Genomic DNA, 19,089 nt, shown 5'->3' on the forward strand with positions numbered 1-19,089 from the left:
TCACCCATTGTTAATCATAAATTATACTTGATAGATTCTTCACCATTGCGTTGTTTGACCGGGGTAAGCTCGGGTTCAAACCGGAAGTGTTTGACATAAGTCTATGTTGCCATACGGTAATTAACCACCGCCCACGGCCGCGTCCGGCGGCCCTTCGTTACACGTATGGGTGCCTAAGATAAATCAAAGTTGACAAACATCGAAACTATCCGCTTCGTATTAACCTGTACATGTTCAAAGACCGAGAAGAATGACAGCGAAGACAGTTGACAGAAAGGTGATCATGATCGAAATGAGTCTCTGCTGTCACTGATCAGTTGTAGCCCCTGGCAATGCATTTAATATATACATTACTAAACAATTTATGATCAAAACGAGGAGTATAGAATAAAGATGTATACTTAGCTTATGATTTTCTGGAATCATATTGGAATCCATTACAAATGTAATAAAAAATCGGCTGATATATATTAAAAACAAAATTGACCCGGCAGACGCATTACGCAACATCATACCGTTACCACGGCAAATACGTTTTATACAGCGTATGAAAAATATAACATATTTTAAATAAAGTCTGTATATTTCCGTTTTCTTATTAATTAAAATATTCCCTAATTAACGTACCTACATGTACTTCTTACAAGCTTAATTGTGCTAAGTTACGTAAGTATCATCCAGCAGGGAATTAGTAAGAATAGTTATATCCAATACATACTTAGTCTACATATGACACTTACCAGGTGCTGATAATTCCAAGTTGATAAAGAGGAACACCGATATCAAAAGCCACTCCACTTTCCACGATATGACACAGATTTTTAATGGAATCCACATTTTTTGTTCAGCGATTCGTAAGGCACGTTTGATCTTTATAAGTCCATGCCCACATGAATATATGAAATATCTACCTGGTATTCCAAACAATTCACTTATAAGTTGTTGTTTTTATTACGAATAATCGCTTTTACCATATTAACAGGTATATTTCCACATACACAACTGAACACCTATTCACGTAAGTTTATCACTGCATGTTGTCAGGTAACGGTTCACACTAAACGCTAACGTAACGTAACCTTATGCCTCACGTCGATACGACTGACATTTCATTTATTTCGACATATGCTCAGGGTTTTAAAGTTTACTACCTCGCATTCGAACTGTCACCGGTTTACGCAAAACAGATGTTTTACGACGAAAGCGGGTTTCACGTGAGAATACTTTTTCACTATAATCCGCTAAAGATATGTGAAATTCTTTACACGCAAGTGCTTTTACAACAGCATGAATCGAAAACAAGCGGCAGTCGTGGTCGCGAGTTGCTTTATAGTGTCACCATCATTTTGAAACAAAACACAGACAACACAATGCATGTCAATCCGATAAATTTCTTGCGTTACAACAAACGGGCTAGATAGTAGAGGCATGCGGAGCTCGGTATTCGAATCCAAACGAAAACGCATATTTTGTATACCCCAAACGTATTTTTTAGAAGTCTCACCGAACATAAGCATTGTGTGCACTAAATATTTTTAAACGTATGATTGGATTAACTGGTTATTTTAAGTTTCACACATTGTTATTTGCGGACCTGTGCAATACATCTTGTAAAGGGCATGACCTTTTCGGATTGAAGTTTTAATCTTCTGCAGTTGAAACTAGATCCGCTGATCGCCAATACAAATATCAGATCGCTCGCATTATTGAGCCAATAAAAGAATATTATAATATAACTTGTCAACTTATAAGACACAAATGCGAGTTGAAAATACCGGGGTTTTGCCCGTATACTCTCAACCCATTTATGCCTAGCGTCTAGACAAAAGACCTTTGCCACAGAGTAGACCCAGATGAGACGCCGCATGATGCGTCTCATCAGGGTCTGCGCTGTTTGCTTACAGGAATTTCTGAAATAAATTTTCTAAATATAGAAATAAGTATACTAGACATCCCTAATAGGAAACACGTTCAGATATATAACTTTAATACAGGGAATGGTGTCCGTGCAAACCTAAATGAGGAAAAAACAATTTAATTATGAAGACATAACCCGAGAGATAACTTTAAATGGTCTTTAGCAGCTGATAGTCTGGCATAATTTCGGATAAACATATAAATATTTACATGCCTGTAAAACCATTACACAATCACATTTGTAAACGCCGCCGTTACTAAAGCGGCTAAGCCGCGTCTTGCGAAAATGGGCATTATGCCAGCGTAGCAGGAGACCGCACTTTAGTCATGCGAGATTTCGTGAGCGGACATTATTACCCCTTATTCGAACATACGGTTGCAGAGGCATATCTGGAGCAACACTGCTCGGATAAAACCCATTTTCGCGTTGACGCGGCTCATATCAAGAGATTCGCTGTTCGGAAATGTCATTAGGTCCATTTTCGCTCGATGCTGTTCTTATTTAAAGCTACTATTCGGACATGACCTAAAAGCCAATTTTCGCGCGACGCGGCACTCATCTGGAGCTACAGTGTTCGGATATGACATAGGGTCCATTTTCGCGACAAAGATCATATCTGGAGCTACATTGTTCGGACATGTCATATGGTCCATTATCGCGAGAAGTGGTTTATACTATGTTCATTCTCAACTCATATGGTACTCAAGACTATAAAATAGTATGCCATATCCGCAAACTTAATGTGAACTTAAAGTTTGTTTATTCATTCGATTAGCTGCAAACCGTTATTTATTACAACAAAATGAAATAACAAAATTCTCAAGTTTTATTCATTTGGTTTCATTCCCAAATTGAAATAAATAAGATTTCAACTATTTACATATGTTAAGAAAATAAACAAGGATCCCACAATCTACCATGGCACCCATCTGACTATCGCAACCGCAATTACTCGGCATGGGAAATGACAAACATACAAAAAAATGACAGTACATGTGTATTTTGATTCCGGGAGCTTTTCAAATGAATACATCTATGATTTAAAGACAATGTCAGGTCTTGCAAAAACACTAAATTTAAAAACAAAAATTGCAAATGAATAGCGTGATAAAAATAAATTAATATGTAACACATTTTACAACATGATGTTTTCAAATACAAGCATTCTGTACGCTGTTCAATACATTTAGCAACCCATTAATTATCTTTTTTAAGTCAGGAAGTTAATCCTAACCTATTTGTAGTAAGATGACATAATTTTCATAGATGTTCATGTGTCATAAATGGACAAAATGTTATCAGTATCACAATCATAATTTTAGTTATACTGCAGTCATTTGTGACACTGGAATCAATCCGACATCTGAAGAAAGTACAGGTATTTTATTATATATATATTTAAATGTTTTCAAAGAAAAGAAAATGTTGGTGACATAAAGAGAAAAAAAACAAATCAAGAGGGCCTGAAAGGCCCAAAGTCGCTCACCTGAGATTCAAAGGAACTGACCTGTTCTGTGCAGCCCAAGATGTCATTAGAAAAAAATGTTCTTACCAACTTTCATGACTAGTGAACACCCTGGCAGCCACGTTTTTCAACAGACCAGAACCATTTTCATACACATCCAAGATATCATTAAAACAAATATACTGACAAAGTTTCATGAAGATTCATAAGTCCATATAAGGAAAAATGCCCTGCCCATTGGTGGCCATGTTTTTCAAGCAACTGGAACCATTTTCGAACTTGTCCAAGATATCATTGGGACATATCTCCTGACAAAGTTTCGTGATCATCGTACAATAAATATGACTTCTAGAGTGTAAACAGGGTTTTACTATAGCCATATAAGGAAAGATGCCATGCCCCCTTGGCGGCCATGTTTTACCACCAACCGGAACCATTTTCGAACTCATCCAATATATCATTGGGACAAATCGTCTGACCAAGTTTCATGATGATCCGACAATAAATGTGGCCTCTAGAGTGTTAATAAGGTTTTACTAAAGCAATATATAGCCATATTAGGAAAAATGCCCCGCCCCCTGGTGGCCATGTTTTTAAAGCAACCGAAACCATTTTCTAACTTATCCAAGATATCATTGGGACAAATCTTCTGACCAAGTTTCATTTAGATAGGAAATTAAATGTGAATTCAAGAGTGTTAACAAGATTTTACAATAGCCATATAAGAAAAAATGCCCCGCCCCCTGGCGGCCATGTTTTTCAACCAACCAGCATCATTTTTTATACTCGTCCAAGATATTATTGGGATGAATCTTCTGACCAAGTTTCATGAAGATCCGACAATAAATGTGGCCTCTAGAGTGTTAACAAGATTTTACTATAGCCATATAAGGAAAAATGCCCCGCCCCTTGAAAGCCATGTTTTTCGAACAAACGTAAACATTTTCAAACTCATCCAAGATATCATTGAGACCAATCTTCTGACCAAGTTTCATGAAGATTGGACAATAAATGTGGCCTCTAGAGTGTTAACAAGGTTTTACTAAAGCCATATATAGCCATATCAGGAAAAATGCCCCGCCCCCTGGTGGCCATGTTTTTAAAGCAACCGAAACTATTTTCGAACACATCAAAGATATCATTGGGACAAATCTTCTGACCAAGTTTCATGAAGATTGGAAAATAAATGTGGCCTCTAGAGTGTTAAAAAGGTTTTACTATAGCCATATAAGGAAAAATGCCCCACCCCCTGGCGGCCATGTTTTTCAACCAACTAGCATCATTTTTGAACTCTTCCAAGATATTATTGGGATGAATCTCCTGACAAAGTTTCATGAAGATAGGACAATAAATGTGGCCTCTAGAGTGTTAACATGATTTTACTATAGCCATATATGGAAAAATTCCCCGCCCCATGACAACCATGTTTTTCAAGCAAACGTAACCATTTTCGAACTCATCCAAGATATCATTGAGACCAATCGTCTGACCAAATTTCATGAAGATATGACAAGAAAATGTGGCCTCTAGATTGTTAACAAGGTTTTACTATAGCCATATAAGGAAAAATGCCCCGCCCCTTGGCAGCCATGTTTTTCAAGCAAATGTAACCATTTTCAAACTCATTCAAGATATCATTGAGACCAATCTTCTGACCAAATTTCATGAACATTGGACAATAAATGTGGCCTCTAGAGTGTTTACAAGGTTTCAACAAGGGAGTTAACTATTAGAAAGTATGCATGTGCAGGTTATCTTTCTTTAACAGACTGTTCACATATACATATAGAGAAAACTGCCCCACCCCCTGGCGGCCATGTTTTTCCACCCATCATGACCATTTTCGAACTCGTCCGAGATATCTATACAAATCGATGTTTAGAATATTTTTTATGATGATTAGGCAAAAAATATGACTTCTAGAGTGTTCACAAGCTTTTTTTACAATATAAATATAAGGCAAATGACCCCCCCCCCCCCCTGGCAGCCATGCTTATAATATTACCGATCCGAACCATTTTCAAACCCAACCGTCATATCCAGAAAACACATGTTCTGACCAAATTTCATGAAGATTGGACCAAAATGTGACTTCTAGAGTGTTCACATGTTTTCACTATGTACATATAGAGAAAACTGCCTCGCCCCCTGGCGGCCATGTTTTTCACCTATCTGGACCATTCTGGAACTCGTCTGAGATATCAATGAAACCAATGCTTTGACCAAGTTTTATGATGATTGGGCAAAAATTGTGACTTCTAGAGTGTTCACAAGGTTTCTCTATAGCCATATAAGGAATACTGCCCCGCCCCCTGGCGGCCATGTTTTCCAACGGACCGGAACCATTTTTGAACTCAACCAACATATTATTTAGACAAACATTTTGTCAAAGTTACACGAAGATTGTGCATCAAATGTGACTTTATTCACAAGGTTTTTCTTTTTTTGACCTAGTGACCTAGTTTTTGACCCAGCACGACCCAGTTTCGAACTCAGTTGAGGTATCAATGGGACAAATGTTCTGACCAAGTTTCATGAAGATCGGACAATAAATGTGGCCTCTAGAGTGTTCACAAGGCAAATATTGACGACGCACAACTCACGACGGACAAAAAGCGATCACAAAAGCTCAACATGAGCACGTTGTGCTCAGGTGAGCTAAAAAAAGAGATAAGTATGAATGCTATTGTGATATGATTAAACTGCATTCACCTTCTGTAAACTACTTTATTTTTCAACCTTTTCATCAGCATTTTATTTGGACAAAAACAGTTTTGAAAAACAACACCTTTACATTCGCAGAAAAACGTGCCAGCTTTTTAAAAATAAATATCACATAAACTATTAAATACTCCCTCAAACCACTGTCCACACTCTATATTCAGATTTATTCAGACCCTTTTAGTAGTTGTTCTGTTGAAACATGGGTCAAGTCTTAAAGAACAAGGGCTGTTTGTAAAACATGCATGCCCCCCATATGGGCTGTCAGTTGTAGTGGCAGCCATTGTGTGAATACGTTTTTTGTCACTGTGACCTTGACCTTTGACCTAGTGACCTGAAAATCAATAGGGATCATCTGCCAGTCATGATCAATGTACATGAGACATGGGTCATTGAAACATGGTCAAGTCTTAAAGAACAACGGCTGTTTGTAAAACATGCATGCCCCCCATATGGGCTGTCAGTTGTAGTGGCAGCCATTGTGTGAATACGTTTTTTCTCACTGTGACCTTGACCTTTGACCTAGTGACCTGAAAATCAATAGGGGTCATCTGCCAGTCATGATCAATGTACCTATGAAGTTTCATGATCCTAGGCCTAAGCATTCTTGAGTTATGATCCGGAAACCATTTTACTATTTCGAGTCACTGTGACCTTGACCTTTGACCTAGTGACCTGAAAATCAATAGGGGTCATCTGCTAGTCATGATCAATGTACCTATGAAGTTTCATTATCCTAGGCCTAAGCCTTCTTGAGTTATCATCCGGAAACCATCTGGTGGACGGACCGACCGACATGTGCAAAACAATATACCCCCTCTTCTTCGAAGGGGGGCATAAAAACTGAAGAAAAGTTGCAGCAAAAACTGAAATGATTGTGTCAAAAATAACCAGATGCCTACAATAAAGGATATGAGTCACGATATGGGAAAACCTGGCAAAATGCATGTGCGTAGTCCACAAACGCTAATCTGGGACAGTACACAATGCTTTTATAGAATGTATTTTCAAATAAAGCTTCTTCTAAGCGAATATCTAGTTTTTAGCGTGCACAGGCTGCTCTGGGACGACACTTTTTAAACATGCATTTAGCAGAGTTTTTCGAGAGTTCGGTTCATATGTAATAGACACCATGAAAAGGAAAAACAGACCTTAGAATACAATACATGTACCAGTAATATTAAAGATATTGGTGTTTGTGTTTGCACTTCTTTAGACTCTCATGGTGTTTAAATGTTCCAAGATGGGTCCCTGGACAATTGTGTTATGAGGAACATGGGAATGAAGTTAAACAGGTCCTTATTTACACATAAGATAAATACTATGACCTGTTGTTATGACTCTATGATACAATGAAATGTGAGCTGTATGAGATCTACTTAATGAATAACATTAAACAATTGTTATGCAAATGTCAGTTAAAATATCATCCATGAACACATTCTGCACCAAAGTCATCTTAATAAAGATGTTTGCAATCAAATTCTACAACACAATGCTTCTTATAGGGCAAACATAACATCAAGAATATAATACTGGATTTAACACACTGATATCTGATCATGTTATTTAAACAATCTAAATATCATGTTATTTAAATATGTAAATAAATATAACACTTTTCCTGCCAATGTTTACTTGTATCTGTTGAATTCACAATAACACAAGATCTATAAACTTTTGCTGCACTTTTAAAAATATTTATATAAAAATTTTAAAAACTTGACGGTCAAAGTCCCTAAGATGCTCACCTAAGACCATATGGAGCTTAACTGTTCTGAGAAGGGTTTCAAAAAAGACTTGACACAAAAAACACCTGGCAGACATGTTATAAAAATATAGTTGAAACATAGTTCAATTAAAATTGCTGCGATAATGCACACAAATGCTTCGTAAATAGTCACATTTTGTCCAAAATTAGACAGTGTTTTGTTTTAAAAGCTTACACCGAAAGGTTAATTCCAAGTAAGATATGGTATTTTGTAAACACCTTATGCAGAGGGTAATGGGCTCCAACATAAAGACAAGGGACAAAATTGTCACAAAACCAGGTTTTCATTGTGAAAAAAAAATCTGATAAAGGGAGAAAACTCAAACTGAACTTTTGAAATGACCAAAAAAAATTAACCCCCTTTGTAAGTTTTTTTTTTTTTTTAAATCTATTTTTAGTCGTGGCGACCTTGACATTGGAGATATTGACGTGATTCTTTCGTGGGACACACCGTCCCATGATGGTGAACAGATGTGCCAAATGATTTTAAAATCTCACAATGAATGACATAGTTATGGCCAGGACAAGCTCATTTATGGCCATTTTTGACCTTTGAACTCAAAGTGTGACCTTGACCTTGGAGACATCGACGTAATTATTTCGCGCGACACACCGTCCAATGATGGTGAACAAATGTGCCAAATGATTTTAAAATCTGACGATGAACGACATAGTTATGGCTCGGACAAGCTCATTTATGGCCATTTTTGACCTTTGAACTCAAAGTGTGACCTTGACCTTGGAGATATTGACGTAATTATTTCGCGCGACACACCGTCCAATGATGGTGAACAAATGTGCCAAATGATTTTAAAATCTGACAATGAACGACATAGTTATGGCCCGGACAAGCTTATTCCGCCAGCCCGCCAGCCCGCCAGCCAGCCAGCCCGCCCGCATTCGCCAATCTAATAACCAGTTTTTTCCTTCGGAAAACCTGGTTAAAAAGTTGTGATTATCTAGCAAACAATTTTCATCAGTAAGCAGTTTGTCTTTACAATATTATTAATGCACTTTCTGGCACTATGAAGAATGTGAGCTTATCCTGTTACAATAGGCTTTAGACATCCAGGGATAGGATAAATGTGACACCGAAGAAGCATAGATACATTAATTGTGTAGTTTAATGTCTGAAAGAGATCCTCTTGATGCCAACCCGTATGAAAAAACATGTTAGTTCATAAAACCTTATTTACAGCAAGTTAATATAATTGAAATAACATCTGCAATTTAATTGATAACAGCATGACATAAATTTATCTTACTCCTGGTCTAATTATATCATTATGACCTAAGATATTGCAACTGCGAGTTCATCTTCCTTCCACCAGAATACAACTTCATATTGAATTCCATTCCAATTCTCTAGGACAATTTCGCAGCAGATGATTCTGTATCAAATCTGAAATTTCCGGCAGGTGGAAGTTTTATAATAGGAACCTTAGGAACAATTTCCTTCTGCATCTCTGGCAAGATTCTCCACCGTTACAGATCTGTATTTTCAAACCACTAGGAATTTATTATTAAAAATTCATTCCCATTTCTTCATGTCAAGTGAAATGTTTGCTGTAGTCAGTCTAAAGCAATCACGTCTGGTGACAAGCGTGAATTGTTGGCTGATCCAGACATGGAGAAATCAGTAGGAAATCTGGCAATCTGGAATCATAATAGGTATTGTGTACAACTGTCAGAAAGCAGGCACAATTTTTATTTTTCTTACTGAACAAATTTTTTAACTGATTTGAACCTATTTTACCTTCATATTGAACAAACACTTTTCTCTTGCCTTCAACTTCTAATTTAAGTAATACTCTCACATATTACTTTTCTTCTTTACATTATTTTATGAAACTCAATCAATGGAGAAACAATCTTATAATAAAGGCACTGCTGCAAATATTTTACCTCTTCCTTTTTTCGATCGCGATCAGAATCCAGTATACTACACAGCTGGTCTAGATCTGCAAGAAAAACATGAAAGTATTTAAGTAAGAACACCCATGCTTAATCATCTGTCATCAAGTGTTTAAAACAACAATAAGAATATGCATTATTGTGTATATATCAAGATCTTTCATACGATTTTCTTGTTCAGACATAATTTCACTAATTTAACTTAACATTCATAATGTTCACATCAAGAGGGAAACAAGAGATGTGTTTGTCAGAAACACAATGCCCCCTATTGCGCCGCTTTGAAATAAAATTTCAATTTATCATTAGGTGGGTTAAGAACTTATCTCCCTTTTAAAGCTTATTACTTCCCTTGAATTGTATTTTTTTTAAACTTTTGACCTTGAAGGATGACCTTGATCTTTCACCACTCAAAATGTGCAGCTTCATGAGATACACATGCATGCCAAATATAAAGCTCCTATCTTCAATATTCAAAAAGTTATGACCAAACTACCAAGGTTAAAGTTTTGGGACACACACAGTGAATGAAAGACAGACAGGCCGAAAACAATCATAAAAAATAAATGAGAAAACCATTTCAAAAACATTAAGCCTTAAGGCTAAGAATTTTCACTGTTCCTTTTCAAACATGATTACAATTAAACTCTATATATAACAATTTGATTTACATGAAATTTATTATTTTTAAATTTTTAACTGGATACATTAGCAAAAGGAAAGTGCCTAAAACATGCTAACAAAACAGTGAAACACTGCCACAAATATATTAGCATATGAGTGTGTAAGGAACTATCTTCAACTGAAACCTATTAGCATATGAGTGTGTAAGGAACTATCTTCAACTGAAACCTATTTTCTTTCCCCAAGGTCCTGGACCGGGTCACACGAGCCGAAATATTCACAACTTCTGAAGAATTTTAAAACAACTGGTTAACTTCCCAAAGAATATTTCGATAGCCAAATGCTATAATTTATGGCGACAGTTTTGGTGTACATTCAATTATTTCACATCCAGAGCTAAATGCACAATTTGTATAGGGCATAGATGTAACGTACTGTGGCATTTTGTGTACATCCAGTAGTGAATACGAAATGGAATTCATGATAAAGAAAAACAAGTTACTACCAATTTTGTAATATATCAGGGGAGGCTTTAAATAAAGTAAATGCAATGCTTGCTGTGCTGTTTTATTTTTCTTGCCTAGCCTATTATTTTACAAAAAATCATTATTAAGTAAGCTGTTTTTCTGTGCATCATACCTTCGTGCTTCCTTTTTAAAGAAATTATAAAAAAAAGAAATGTGTTTGTCAGAAACACTATGTCCCCTTCTGCGCCGCTTTGACTTAGTATTTTTGACCTTTGACCTTGAAGGATGACCTTGACCTTTCACCACTCAAAATGTGCAGCTCCATGAGATACATATGCATGCCAAATATCAAGTTGCTATCTTCAATATTGCAAAAGTTATTGCAAATGTTAAAGTTGGTGCAAACCAACCAACCAACAGACAGGGCAAAAACAATATGTCCCCCACTATAGTGGTGGGGAACATAAAAATAATCTCTACAAATGTGCAGTTTTGCCATTAAGAATATATTACTTAATTGTTGTTGAAATCCAAAAATTAACAAATATAAACACCTACTGACCTGATATTAATAAATTAACAAGCTACCCTTGGGTCAGCGTAAAGGTATGATAAAACTCTATAAATGTTCTATGACATTTATAGTGGTGAGTTAAGAAGCGTTTGTTAATGATAGGGGAGAACAGATACACTTACCAACAAGTGGAGACATGTTGGAGTTGGAGGAGGATGGAGAGTCCAGTCCACTGTGGTCGAGATGCTGTCTCTTGTATGGGGGCTGACCGCTGCTACTCAATCCCAAAGACACTCGTTTCTGTCCCTGGGTCTGAGCACTAAGAGAAGCCAACCACGACTGCGTAGAGTTGGAATTGCTGTCCTCCATTGAGAAACCATTGGCACCAAAAGTGTTAATTGAACCATTTGAACTTGCACCCCCAGAGAGGCGGGAGAGTGGTGAGAGATTCAGGCCCAGTCCAAAGCCTCTGTTGGGCTGTAAGGGACTAGAGGCGCTGTTGATGCTGCTGGTAAGCTCCAGGCTGCTGTTGCTGAAGTTTAGGAGGGGAGGCATGGGTGGACAGTCTGGCAGGGCCAGGGACCTGTGTGGACCGGGGCTCAGCTGGCTGGAGACACCACACGCTGCCAGGGTCGGAGTAGAGGACCTACAAGCAATGAATAGTGGTCAGGAAAATTGTTGATTTGCTTGTTTGGATCTTTTGCTGCTTTTAACGCTATTTCTATAATACAACAACCAGATTAACATGCTAAAGCAAAATATATTTGAGGAAAATTGTGAGTAGATTAACATCACCTTATCACACTTTTACTTAACAATTGTGTTTTTTGTCTGTCATTATCTCAGGTTTAATACCTTAAATGGTTTACATGTCAAGCTAAGCCAATTTGAGCAATCAACCAGTACTAAGTTTACATACTTAAGCCATTAATCCACTACAGCATAACTTGGAGCAGTCAACCAGTACTAAGTTTACATACTTAAGCCATTAATCCACTACAGCATAACTTGGAGCAGTCAACCAGTGCTAAGTTCACATACTTAAGCCAATAATCCACTACAGCATAACTTGGAGCAGTCAACCAGTACTAAGTTCACATACTTAAGCCAATAATCCACTACTGCATAACTTGGAGCAGTCAATCAGTACTAAGTTTACATACTTAAGCCATTAATCCACTACAGCATAACTTGGAGCAGTCAACCAGTACTAAGTTCACATACTTAAGCCATTAATCCACTACAGCATAACTTGGAGCAGTCAACCAGTACTAAGTTCACATACTTAAAGGGGCCTTTTCACAGATTTTGGCATTTTTTAACTTATTCATTAAATGCTTTATATTGATAAATGTAAACATTGGATCGTAAAAGCTCCAGTAAAGAATCAAGAATAAAATTTAAAATAGGAAAAGAACATTGCCCGGAGCAGGTTTCGAACCAGTGACCCCTGGAGTCCTGCCAGAGTCCTGAAGTAAAAACGCTTTAGCCTACTGAGCTATTCCGCCGAGTATACATACTCGACGTATTTTATACCTTATATAAGCAATCTTCGTAGTTTCACAAAATTTAACGACAAAAACAGAACTCTCCAAATTATTCAATCGTTTCGCGTTGCAACGCTTTATAATTTTTAGGTTTTAAAATCGTCAAAGGATGCATATAATGGCTATATTAGACCATGGTAAATGTTCAGTATTACTGTTTCCTCACAAATATCATAACTAAAACGAAAATGTGCGAATCTGAAACAACTTTTTTCAATTTTGTCAATTTACCAAAGCGTGAAAAGATCCCTTTAAGCCAATAATCCACTACAGCATAACTTGGAGCAGTCAACCAGTACTAAGTTCACATACTTAAGCCAATAATCCACTACAGCATAACTTGGAGCAGTCAATCAGTACTAAGTTTACATACTTAAGCCATTAATCCACTACAGCATAACTTGGAGCAGTCAACCAGTACTAAGTTCACATACTTAAGCCATTAATCCAATACAGCATAACTTGGAGCAGTCAACCAGTACTGAGTTCACATACTTAAGCCAATAATCCACTACAGCATAACTTGGAGCAGTCAACCAGTACTAAGTTCACTTACTTAAGCAATTTATCTACTAGAGCATTAATTGAGTAATAAGTATGCAGACAGAGGCCATTGAAATTACTTGGTGAACAATACATTACTCACACAAGTTATGTGGATTAGCCATGGAATGACAATATCAAATGAACGGCAGAAGTATGAAACATTCTTTTAATGACCATGTTGGTTTTAAGATGATGACTATGTTGGTTTTAAGAACTGATGACAAAAGGATCTTAACAAGGCCATAAATGACATGTATACAATCATTCTATAGAGTTTTGGAAAACCAACTTATAACATGCAGTCAAAGTGCTATTAATGGATTTCCATGTCAGTACAATCAGTGATGTCTATTAGGACATCCAACTCAGTTGGACATCAATTAACAAGGAAAATATCGCCCCATTGGTGCAAAAATGTGCCATGTGCCTTCTAATTTCAATTTCACATGGTACCTTTTTTATACAAGCGGACATATTATGTAATACAACAGAAAAAACATATTATTAATGTTTTTTGTTATGGTGATGGTACATTTACTTGAAATTGTAACTTTACCACAAGAAATACAACTTTTATCTATTCTTAAACTTACACCTTGGCTATGCATACATGTACTCAAAATGGACTATCTGCTGTAAGGCTGATCTTCCGTTTAAACAATATTACCAACGCAACAAATTTCTGATCATACACCTATGCATTCAATCATTCCAAATATACATACAGACAACCTCAAGGTATATATTTTCAGTAAAACATATGCAAAATACATATAATTATGCAAATATAAGAATATAGAATAATTAAAGAAGGCGAGGCTACACTGTCTCCACTCTTGCATTAAATATGTATATCATTCAATTTAATTTTTATTCAGTACATTAGGTTAATGTCATCCATATATGATGAAGACCCTCAAGAATATTTTCAACTAGCAATATGAACACCTGCTACATTTGTTTCAATTCTAGCTTAAATGGTAAAAGTAACATGAATTGAAGTCAATAGAACACAGTCATGTACACTGATCTGATAGTGAAGATCTTAAAAAGGAAGACAAATACGTATAGAAATTCGTCGGTATGAAATTTCGTGGTTTAATAAAAACAACTAATTCGTTGACACGTAATTTCGTGGATTTCAAATTTTTGGGGAAGATTGACAGTCATAATAATTAAACTTTTCTAAAAACAACCAGAGTAATAACGAAGAATAATCTGCTTATGTGTGTTGACAGCAAGGCGTGTGATTAATGTGCACTGAAGCATGAAAGTGTTGCCGATAATTGTCGATAAAAGCGAATAAAGCGGCGATCTTGTGTGTCCCCGCTCGCTAATTGCCATCAATGTTGTTTTGACAATATTTGCAATTCTCTGCTCAATCGGTCCCCTAGTAGAAACAATTGAGTAATAAGGTCCCCAAAATACAGGTGTGAAAACCGTTTTGTCTCTTTTAACTTTAATTGGCACTAATTGACATATGTGATAAATCTGCAAACTGTTAATTTGACGACGTCACGTAAAAGAGAACAATCGTTGATGTACAGTTTAAAGTCCGTGCTTGATTTAAAAAGTATTATTACCCAAACACTTATCAAGAAAACAACATATTGTATTACCTAGTATATCTCAATCAAATATCTCTGATAACCGAAAACAATAGAGAATGTCCGCAATGACATTCGGAAAGGACCAATTTCGGATTAAAAATGTAAAAATAATCGTTGGTACTTGAATTCGTGGTTCGGCGGAACAACGAAATCCACGAAAATTCGTACCACACGAAATTTAATGGTTTTACAGTAGACATTCACATTAAAGTAAAATAACACTTGGAGAATTATATATATGAACATATTTTGTTGTTTACAAAAAATCATCATTTCAAAAGAAGTTGTGGAAAAAAAGTTAAACACTTACATTGCAAAACCTGCAAGTTTAAGCATCATCATGTTTTGGTCAAGTAAGTCTCTGAGTTAAGTCTTATACAACAACATTTTTCAACTTATCTTCTTCATAAATGTAAATACTGATGCTTTAATTTTTGAAGGCAAGATATTTCATAGCATTAAAAAAATACAAACATCTATGAACAAGTCCCTTTACACGTAGACCCCATATCAAAGAACAAATACTAGTATTTTTGCAGTCAAATTGATGCAATAACTCTATGTTTGAAAACAGTGTTAAAACCAAGTTATGTCAGGTTGTCTAGGATCGTGCAGAGTCAAGAGGATTTGGGTTTGAATAATCCAAGCAAATCCAAGCAAATTATGTTGAAGCTTAAGGTTTTGTTTGCCAATGTATGTTAGGTCAGCAGAACTTCAAGTACAATCCCTCTTTGTATATTCTGCACTGAACATATTTTTAAGAATGCAGAGTTTGCTCCATTTGTTAGTTCTTGTGGACACCTCATACAAAATCAATGCAAGTCAAAACCAAAAGATTTGTTCACCCCGAACTGGACATGTCTAATCTAAGCAATGACAAAATAATGCCACACTTTGAATATGAAGAGCAAGAAATTTAGAAATGACCAAAATAATCCTAAAAGCGGAGTGTTTTCAATGATTAGCTTCTGTGAACTTCACAGGTTTTTTGGAACGAAACTTTTCGCACAGGCATTAAAAGCATTTTTTTTCAAAGTGCAGCTTCTAATATTCACCATGGATATTGTTTACAGTAGACTGCTTTTGTCTGTGCTTTTGCAATTTTACATGTTACACTGATTTTCACCAAATTTATTAGAAATAGGATGATTTTCAAAAAAAAGAAGGAAAGGCAGGAAAAATGCAAGGACTTATTTGATTGTAAAGATCTTGATACAATCCTGAGCAGTCTTGCTTTCAAGTTCATGTTTATCAAAATTGGCAGGACATTTAACTTGTTTCACACTTGATGCCAAAGTCATCTGGTATATGTTAATGATTTTTAAACAAAGTACATTACAGATATCCATTTGTTTCAATGATTAACATCCTTGAGTACAATTTTCATATTGTTCTAACTGGAAAGTAACATTCCCTGACAATGTCAAATAAACAGTAAAATAACTGCAAAGTGGTAACAGTGTACATATTTTAAGGCCATAATATTCAACTGTAGTTAAATAACTTCTTTTTCAAAACCAACTTAATGTGTTTAATGACCAATTTTTATCAAATCCTGTTTTTCACTTGGGTTTTCTTATTAAAGGTATTATCAAATTAACGTTTTTTTTAAATTGAATCTTCAGAGCATGTAATTCTTTGATTTTTCCACACCCTTTTCATGTTTTCCAGTCAGTGCCACCATGCTTTAAATATGCATACATTCAAAACTCGTTTCTAGGCAGTCTGGTTGGCCAAGTGGTAACTGTTGGTACAAACTCCTCTCACCTTGCCGGGAACACTCTGCCATTTGCCATTAGCTACACATTTGCAAATTTAGCTAAGAAATTTCAATTTGGTTACAATTTCTTCCTCATTAAACTGCATAATATATAAAAATCATACACATTGTTGCACACTTATATTATGATTAAGAGTATTTCTACCCAGTGGGTAGAGCTGCCTAAGCAACCTGGGCTAAATCATCCCTCCCACCCCAGTTGAGCTAGACTTGTGATCACAATATTGGACTGGTGGGTTTGCCCTGGGCACCACAGCTTCCCCCCACAGAAAAATACACCATCAAAATAGAATAGCTTTCAGTGAAAACTAAAAGCCTGAAGTTTTAGCTAAAATTCAACATTTGCCCTACATTGTGCGAGTTAGCAAATTATTTAGGTATGTATACTGGTGCGTCCCCTGGGTCCACACATAATGCAGCCTCAAGCACAGATAGACCTCATAAACTTTAAAATATACCTCCTTTGAAGCAGCTTCAATCTGTACCCTGTATTCTGGTAAGGCACATCGAGTTACATAATTTTTTCATCTTTTATGTCCTACATTATGTATTTACCTAAGAGCTAAAACAAGAAAAAAACAATCTATGGAAATAAGGACAGAAGGGTAGTCTTGATTTGGTAATCCTTAGAGACACTTAGACAAGGTCTGCTAGATGATAATTTCTTATTGTGTATTGCTTCAGAAATGAGAATGCTGTTTAGTCCAGACCATTTTTCAACAATTCCTTGACACAGAATCTCATTCCTACTGGATCACATAATGAATGACAAGAAATTCATTTTACTTGGCAAGACATATCAATCTATCAACAATATTTAAAAAAAAAGTAAGAACAAAATAAGACATATGTACATTATTGTTTAAGTACAGAAAACATACAGTGCTATTAATGTGCTCTTGTTTTTTGTGGATTTTACATTTTTAATGAAACAATATATCTTGCCACATATGAAATGAATTTATGTTTCTTAAAACAACAAGTACAATAATTATTAAGTATTTTATTTTTTTCATTTTCAACAATCATTCAACATTATTTTACAGCCTTTGGTTCCACTAAAAGATGTAAAAGATGTACATGTCAAAAATGATTTCAACCTGATTGCCAAATACAAATAATGAAATCGTTCCATTCCAAATCTAACAAATAATAATGGAATCCATAAAAAATAAGCATGTGAAAAACATAAAGGCTAAAACTATAAACATTGGAAATATGATTGTGATAAATGAATGATAACAAATCTTTTAGTTCGAAATTATTTGTATGAATTGAAGTGGACAGACTACCAAACATCAGTACATAAGTGATTTGTGGAACGATGATAATGAACACAGGTAATTACACCAACACATACAGGATTAATGAACTGTTGTACATTTCAAGTTGTTTTGTGTACAAAATATACAGTTGAACAATTTACATTACATCTTTCTAAAACTCATATTTGCTTTGGAAATCATGTTTGCGAGGTAATACTGGCTTTTTCGCACACTCAAACACAATTATTGTGGAATTTTAACAAGTTAAAAATCAAGAGCACAGTTATTAGCACTGACTAACATTTCTTTTTGATAACATGACAAACAACAAAACAAAGTAACATTACTTTCAAACAGCTAATAATAACCAGCAATTAAAATTATTCGAAATATAAAAGTATGTACATATGTCAATTTTCAGTGACTTTAAGGTATTACAAAAGAATTTCTGAGGTAATCTGAAATTCTTGAACAAAATGATTTTTTTAAGTAAAACAGGTGCTAACTAAGAGTAAGTAGAACTACAAATAATGCTATAAGCATGAGAATAAATAAAATATATTATGAAGAACAATTATCACTCAAAAGGCGTTCAACACATTTAGAACATATTCAATCAAGTTGTGAGACTAGAATCTGATGCTACATGCACCAACAACCAAATGTTTCTACAACATAAAGATGTCTTACTGACAGCTTTCTTAAACAACAGCACTTCCGTCATTCTGAATATTCATAATACTAGTAAACAGATATGGGATAAGAATTGTAAGTATAGTAAGTTCTTATCGACTCCACACATTCTTGATTGGCACTCCATAAAATATTGAAATAGAATGTGGCAAGAAGTATCTAAATACAACCTATATTTGACAAGCGGAATGTTCAACTTTATAATGTAACATAGGTAAATCAAAATAGTTTGCAATGAGCGATAACAACGTCAA

At 35.6% G+C, this 19,089-nt stretch overlaps 2 protein-coding genes across 9 annotated transcripts in view; both read right to left on the reverse strand.

Annotated features, from left to right (window-relative positions):
- The window catches only part of LOC127879224 (deleted in malignant brain tumors 1 protein-like), a 99,932-nt gene extending 98,517 nt beyond the window's left edge, over nucleotides 1–1,415 (reverse strand). Inside the window, exon 1 of the mRNA XM_052425928.1 lies at nucleotides 741–1,415. Within this exon, the coding sequence (XP_052281888.1) occupies nucleotides 741–837 (97 nt within the window). The 5' untranslated portion in view covers nucleotides 838–1,415. The remainder of the gene's footprint in view (nucleotides 1–740) is intronic.
- Nucleotides 1–19,089, reverse strand: part of LOC127879235 (E3 SUMO-protein ligase PIAS2-like) — an 85,842-nt gene that overhangs the window by 41,967 nt on the left and 24,786 nt on the right. For 4 of the 8 annotated variants that reach the window (XM_052425984.1, XM_052425982.1, XM_052425977.1 and 1 more), the window contains 4 exons: nucleotides 11,577–12,040; nucleotides 9,781–9,836; nucleotides 8,588–9,531; nucleotides 2,727–8,425 (listed from right to left, as the gene is read on the reverse strand). In XM_052425984.1, coding sequence (XP_052281944.1) covers nucleotides 9,448–9,531; nucleotides 9,781–9,836; nucleotides 11,577–12,040 — 604 coding nt within the window. In that variant the 3' untranslated portion in view covers nucleotides 2,727–8,425; nucleotides 8,588–9,447. The other 4 variants (XM_052425978.1, XM_052425983.1, XM_052425980.1 and 1 more) reach the window with 4 other exon arrangements.

This window comes from Dreissena polymorpha, chromosome 4, assembly GCF_020536995.1.
Source record: "Dreissena polymorpha isolate Duluth1 chromosome 4, UMN_Dpol_1.0, whole genome shotgun sequence".
Taxonomy (NCBI): Eukaryota; Metazoa; Mollusca; class Bivalvia; order Myida; family Dreissenidae; genus Dreissena; species Dreissena polymorpha.